Source organism: Rutidosis leptorrhynchoides, chromosome 8 (genome assembly GCF_046630445.1).
Source record: "Rutidosis leptorrhynchoides isolate AG116_Rl617_1_P2 chromosome 8, CSIRO_AGI_Rlap_v1, whole genome shotgun sequence".
In the NCBI taxonomy this organism is placed as follows: domain Eukaryota; kingdom Viridiplantae; phylum Streptophyta; class Magnoliopsida; order Asterales; family Asteraceae; genus Rutidosis; species Rutidosis leptorrhynchoides.
Window position 1 is genome coordinate 255,850,906 of NC_092340.1, and position 7,180 is coordinate 255,858,085.

The window sequence follows — 7,180 nt, forward strand, 5'->3', positions numbered from 1 at the left end:
CCATGTAAAGTACAAAGACAAATCAAGTAGCACCAAATCAAAGAATACACGAGAGTACCTATCAATGAGGTGTGAGTAATTGTTAAACTTTAATGCCAGATTCAACAGTAAATGATATTGTACCAAAAATGTTATCGCAGTTTCATCAATCTATCAAATTAAATTCCGAATGCCCCAAACAATATGTTGAACTTCTTTGCAATCATATTTTCCCTAATAGAAACTTTTATATTTGGTCAGTTTATTGATTCTTAACAAGTCCGATATAAAAAATTAACATCAACGAAAAATAGTACAACCCAAGACAGATTGGCTATTGGACAATTGAGCAAGTTTCCATAAACCTTTGTTAATCGAGTAACATAAACAGAATTTGCGTCTTGAAACAATGTTGTTCTATATTAAATTATTACCTTCTCTTGAATATAAATAAAACCAGAATTTGTATATTGTGGTGCTAACAATCGAATATTTATATGGTGGTCTCCAAAAATGAAAGGGGACCATACATCTGTCATCCACATTTCTCTGAGACATATGTATAAGTTTAATAAATACAGTGAATAAATAAATACATAAATTTAAATAAATAAATAATAGTAACATAAAAATACACATAAAAGTGACGAAACAGAGAATACTCATTCCATTCCATTCCTTTTTCATTTTTCTCCATTTTCATACCGTTTCGACACTTAAATTACTACTTGTAATGACAACCCTGTTCAGATCCAAATCATGTGGGGGGCCTCCGCCTCCCAAAGCCTCTTTTTTCCATTATTCATCACAATATCATGATCATGATCATGAGCCTCATGATCATGATCATGGTGATGACAATTATTATTTCTGTCAAGATTACTCTTACTTAAACAACAATAATGATAATGATAGTCCAATTAAAACACCTTTCATTAGTCCATGTCAACAACCTCCATCAAACTCTACTTATAATTTCACAATTGTATCACACTTTTTAACAACGTTACGTAAATCGATTCTCAGTTGCACAATTGATCATGACAGCGAACAAGTTTCGACTTGTTTGGATATTGGTTGTCCGACAGACGTACGTCATGTTTCTCATGTTACGTTTGACCGGTTCAACGGGTTCGTTGGCTTGCCTATTTCGTTTCAACCTGAGGTCCCTCGGAAAGTTCCCAGCGCAAGGTAACTAACACCTAATGTAACTTTTAATTTAATTTTATCTTATCTTTATATTTAATCTTTATTTACTAAAGGTTGGGATTAATACATCAATTTTTTTTTTTTTTTAGTTCAATACGAATAGAAGAAAATGTAAAAATCTAAAAACTGTTGTATTATTAGAGTATGTGGAGTGAAAGGGAACGCGTTTCCTTTGTAGAATTTTGTAGGTTCAGTGTTCCTTAGCAAGTATGACATTTTTATTTTTTTCCTTTATTCCTATTCATATTAATTCGGGATTATATTTGTGGATTCATTTTAACTCTGAATAGTTATGCCTACTTCTTTACGTTTTTACCTTCAGAAGCGTTGAAGTCACTTATTGAAGTATTGAACACTAAAAAAAAACATTTTCTCACTTTCTCGTGCTTTTTTATTCAATATTTAGGAGATAAAAAACACTGAATCTTTTTATTCCCTGCCAGATTGATTATTTATTTATTTTACAGTTGGTCTGTTAACAGCTGTCCACTTCTAAATATTATACAAGTACTAATTTTGTTTTTGTTTTTTTTTTGTTTTTTGCCAAGTTGGATAACAAGACAAAATTTGAGTAATGTTAATCTTAAATTTGATAAACAATCTTTGACAGTTGAGAAACAGTTATTAGTTTTGCCGGTAAGGGCAGACGGAATGTGAAATCAGTTAAGTTAAAGTGGTGGTGGGTGAACTTGATATATTGCAATATTTATGATCATATCATGAATGATAGTGACTGTTTCTTTACAACTGAAATAAGAAAAAGGGGAAAGACTAAAGAGGTAAATTTATAGTGGGTATGTAATCAATATTAAAGTCATGGTTTGCTTTTAAGTACTTGCAAGGGAAGAATCAATAAAGGAACAATCTTTATTGCTAAATAAGAAGATTGTGTTGGACCAGCCAATCTTTAATCGCGATTAGCGTTAATCACGCTTCTTGATTGGCATTTTGACTTGGCATGATCTTTACTACCGAGATCTATCCTGATCATAAGCACACAATCATGCTCAGAGTAATTAGTGGTATAATCAGTTACATAGTCTTACTATGATAGTTAGAACAAATCATTTTATTCGTTAAGTGATAACGTCCTATCGTAGAATGAATTGGTAAAATTGCAAAGCACACCATCTCGTTTATATTCTTACACTTTTCATATTTGAGCAGCGTTTGCGTGTTTGGTGTGTCTGTGGAGTCTATGCAATGTTCGTACGATGAAAGAGGAAATAGCGTGCCAACAATACTTTTAATGATACAAAATCGCTTGTATGCTGGTGGTGGTTTACAAGTAAGCCAAAACCAAAAATTAAATGTTCTTCGATAGCTTAACGAAACTAATAAATTCTTAATTTATGAATGTTTCGTGCTACAGACCGAAGGGATATTTCGGATAAATGGGGAAAATGGTCAAGATGAAGATGTTAGGAAACAACTAAATAGAGGAGTTGTGGCCCATGGAGTTGATGTTCATTGTTTGGCTGGTTTAATCAAGGTATGCATTTTTATAAGTTACTATTTGTCGTATCAATTTTCGATAGTTATAGTTATTTATAAATTATAAATAATAATCAAAATGATTTGTATACTTATTGGGGTAACAGGCTTGGTTTAGAGAACTTCCTACGGGCGTTCTTGATTCTTTGACTTCGGAGCAAGTCATGCATTGCAACACGGAAAATGAGTGTACTCGGCTTGCGAATTCCCTTCCTCCAACCGAAGCTTCACTTCTTGATTGGGCCATCAATTTGATGGCAGACGTTGTTACCTACGACCAAATAAACAAGATGAACGCCCGAAACATTGCTATGGTGTTTGCTCCCAACATGACTCAGGTGCGCTATTTCATTTCTTATATAAATGAAATGAAATATGATCTGACCTTCTAGGTGTTGGGCTATTTCCCAGCCCCAGGCCCAACCCAAGGCCCATATATTCACCTCTATGTAGTATGATATGGACACGTTACCAACGGGCTTCTGGCCCAACATTAACAGAAAGACTCATTAACTTTGAGGTTATGATTTCGAGTTCCGCCGTGGAAAATAAAATACCACTTGTGAGCCTAGCTTAGTGGTATATGAGGTTGGGTAACGTCTTGCGTTCTAACCTCATGGGGGTTTCCCAGTTGGTCGCGTTATCTTCTAGGCGCGGGTCCCGTGGTTTCCACCCGACACGTGGCACAGATATGATCGGGTGAGTGGTTCCACTTCTGGTGGACCTCGTCAGTGACTCCGTTGTCGCTGTCAAAAACAAATGTTATAGAAACAGTGGCGAGGCTACTTCATAGGCTATGGGGTCCTATGACCCCACATGTTTAAATTTTGTTTTAATAATTAACTCTTCAAATTGTGTAGGACACCACTAAATTTAAGTATAGGACCCCATATACATTCAGGATTTATAGATTTTCAAAGGTAAACGACCACTAAAATACCTTTCAAACATACTTTGTAATAGAAAAAAATTTCAGGACCCCATTGAGTTTTGATCCTAGAATCGCCACTGTATAGAAACGTGTATTTATTTTTTTATTGTTGTGTGATTCAGATGGCAGATCCTTTGACTGCATTGATTCATGCAGTTCAAATCATGAACTTGCTAAAAACGCTCGTGATAAAAACTCTGCGCGAAAGAGAAGACTCATCTCCTGGTTTTGAGCCAGCATCTTCAAGTGAAGATTATCCATCTCCTAACAAGAAAATCGAGTATCCTTGCATTGTAAGGAGCGCCACTTTGAACAGACTAGGAAGCGAAAATGAAGAACAATTTTGGAGCTTTCCAAGAAAAAGTGGATCAGTGGCGGAATATGATGATTACATGTCGAGTAAAAGCCCACCGGTCACATATAGAAGTGACCAGTTAGAGTGTAATGACCAATCAAAACATGCTAATAATGAAGGGACGTTGGAAAAGTTAAGTTTTAGAAAAGGAGTAAGAAGGATATGCAAATACTCTGTGTTTCAGTTGAGAAAACCATCTAAGAAGAATGAAAATTTGATTGTTGAAACTAGGAGTGGGAGTGAATCATGGGCTTAATTTTTCTTAAATATGTTATTACTTAATTGGTTTTATTAATTGAAGTGGTAAAGGAGCAATCATCGCATAAAAGTTATGATAAAGAATCAGAGTATACTCTCATGTGCAAAGCACATGACTATTTGACGGTTAACGGTTAACACTAGTGGACGCTTAACGTTCCACTAAACGATTGTCATTAGAAAAATAATAGCCTTGTGTGTAACGAGTGGACACGTTGCCGAAAATAGTTTTATTGGTGTTCTATTTAAAGTATTTAACCGTAGTGTACAATTATTATATGATAGTTATAGAGACTCGAACCCAGAAAGCAAGAAAAACAAACTAAAACTATCTATCACTGAGCCTTAAATTATAAAAGAACTAAATGAACCGCTTAACAAATGTGCAAACAACTAAAAATAACCAATAAAAGGAGAGCAAAAATAAAAACAAAGAACCAAACAAACGCGTTAAGGGACCGATTTCTTCATCTTTTCGTTGATGGTCTCTCGATCGATTCTCTTCTCATTCCGGTTTACAATAGTATAAGTCAAAAATATGTGAGGACTTGTCTGCAACTAAGATCATTTAACTATTAATAATTAATTTATATATTTATAAATGATACGTCTTCATATAAAACGATAACGGACATTTAACTATTACTCCCTCCGTCCTATCTTAAGTGTCCACTGTTGATTTTTCAAAGTCTTTATTTGTCAACTTTGACCGTAAATATTTTTATTTGTGCTATATAATATTTGATGGAAATTACATGAATGAACCGAGTTTTAAACGTGTTTTCATTCTATATAATTTTCATCAAATAACACAAATAAAAATATTTACGGTCAAAGTTGACAAAGAAAGGCTTTGAAAAATCAACAGTGGACACTTAAGATGGGACGGATGGAGTAATAATTATTCAAAATAATCAATGAATTAAAATTTTCATTCTGTGTAATGTAATTAATTTATATATGAATCTAACTATGAGAAATTTAGATAAACAACTTATAAAACATTAATATTCATTCTATTCTATGTATTGTTATGTGACAAATAAAATGGTTTTTAAATATTAAGTGAAAACATTTATTATGAGTAATGGTAAACAAAAATAGTATTATGCTAGTGCTTAATATTAACTATAATGAATATTTTCATTTAATATTGGAATATTGGAATATCCCCTTTACCAAAAAGACATTAAGTTTAAATAATATGAAATGGAAACATTATATATCAATTTATTTGTTGATAACATTACTTAGAATGAATATTTTTGTTTTAGAAGTTATTATTTAAATTTCTCATAGTTAGATTCATTTATAAATTAATTACATTAAACACAAGGAAAATTTTAATTCAATGATTATTTTGAATAATTATTAATAGTTAAATGTTCTTTATTATTTTATTTTCGATAACATTACTTTACACCCGATTAATGTTTTATATTTCATTGTTATCTTTAACTAGTGAAATGGCTCGTGAAATCACAAGCTTATATAAACGAACAGTTTAATGATATATGTTTTAGATATTAAGTGAATGTAAATGCTAAAGTCATTTAATTTAATGTCCCGTGGAACCATGGATTCCGACAAAGAAACTTCTCGTTGTTTTTACAAACATATCGATGTACTTAATTTGACCAGAATAAATGAACTACATTTATTCTCCCATCACCATCTTTCAATTTTTATCACAATAACTATTTTCTTGTCATAAAAGTCTACATTACAACCTTTTATTGAGACATGTATTTCGCATATATATGTAACGTAATTAATTCGTAAAGAGACCTCATATTTGAATAATAATAATAATAATATAATAATAATAAATATAATAATTATAATAATTATAATTACAATAATAAATAATAATAATAAAGTTTGCTTAAAAATCAAGTATTTATATTTTTAATAATAATTATTAATAATAACAAATGCTCTTAATTTTAAAAAAAAAAATTAAAATACAATTATTATATGAAGGTTATACAATATGATTCAAAGTTTTGTACATGTATTCATGGGGTGTTTTGTAAAAGATTGTACAGTTTATTTTAAAGTTTGTACATATGATTATGAGGGTGTTTTATCATAAGGTTGTACATAATGTTTGAAATATTGCACATATGGTCATGGGGTGTTTTACCATAATGTTGTACATAATCCTTCAAATATTGTACGTATGGTCATGGGGTGTTTTATCATAAGGTTATGCATAATGTTTCATATATATTATACAATTAAAATGTTAATACAATTAATTATTTTAATAACATCATCATGAGGGGTAAAAAAATTTCTCTTTATTTTTTGATTTTTTCAACGCTTGGGTAATTCTTAGTTATAACATTATCATTATAGAGATTTATTAAATATTATAGATAGATTTTTCTTTTTCACAGATGAATGCATTTATAAATCAACAACATTAATCATGATGAATGTCTAAACTTTGAAAACTATTTCTATTTAAATGTTCTTTTTATATTTTGATAACACTACACCCGAGTAATATTTTTATTTCATTATATTTTTTATATTCAATCGTTTTACATTATATCATTTTTCAATAACATTACATCTGATTAACGTTATAAATTTTGATGTATTTATTATTTGAATTCCATCGATTAAATCATTTTTCTATAACATTAAATACGATGAATATTTTAAATTTAGTAATGACATAAAATAAAACGCTTTAATACAAATAACTGGTAGATTTAAACTTTAATATTAAATGATAACATTCATTTTATTAATATTAAGGGCCTGTTTACTTTTAACTTAATTGGGCTTAATGGGCTGAAAGGATTACTCGGTCACCAGCTCCCCTCGTTTACTTTTAGCTTATTTTTTTAACTTATCTTTACCAAATGATTATTGATTAATGTAGAAAAGGGGTGTTGTCCCCATATGGCCAATTTGTTTCCAGGGCTACCCTTATCCTTCTT

The 7,180-nt window shown here is 30.8% G+C and overlaps 1 protein-coding gene across 1 annotated transcript; it reads left to right on the forward strand.

The window, feature by feature from the left end:
• The first annotated feature begins 611 nt into the window (after window positions 1-611).
• Window positions 612-4,224, forward strand: LOC139862423 (rho GTPase-activating protein 3-like). The gene is made up of 5 exons (XM_071851022.1): window positions 612-1,170; window positions 2,356-2,476; window positions 2,561-2,680; window positions 2,790-3,020; window positions 3,736-4,224. The coding sequence occupies exons 1-5, from the start codon at window positions 713-715 to the stop codon at window positions 4,222-4,224; spliced, it is 1,419 nt and encodes a 472-aa protein (XP_071707123.1). The 5' UTR covers window positions 612-712.
• Window positions 4,225-7,180: the final 2,956 nt, after the last annotated feature.

Coding starts and splice junctions, on each gene's coding strand:
- LOC139862423 (XM_071851022.1), top strand. CDS start 713: ATGACAACCCTGTTCAGATCCAAATCATGTGGGGGGCCTCCGCCTCCC. Junction 1,171..2,355: donor CGGAAAGTTCCCAGCGCAAG/GTAACTAACACC, acceptor ATATTTGAGCAG/CGTTTGCGTGTTTGGTGTGT. Junction 2,477..2,560: donor ATGCTGGTGGTGGTTTACAA/GTAAGCCAAAAC, acceptor TTCGTGCTACAG/ACCGAAGGGATATTTCGGAT.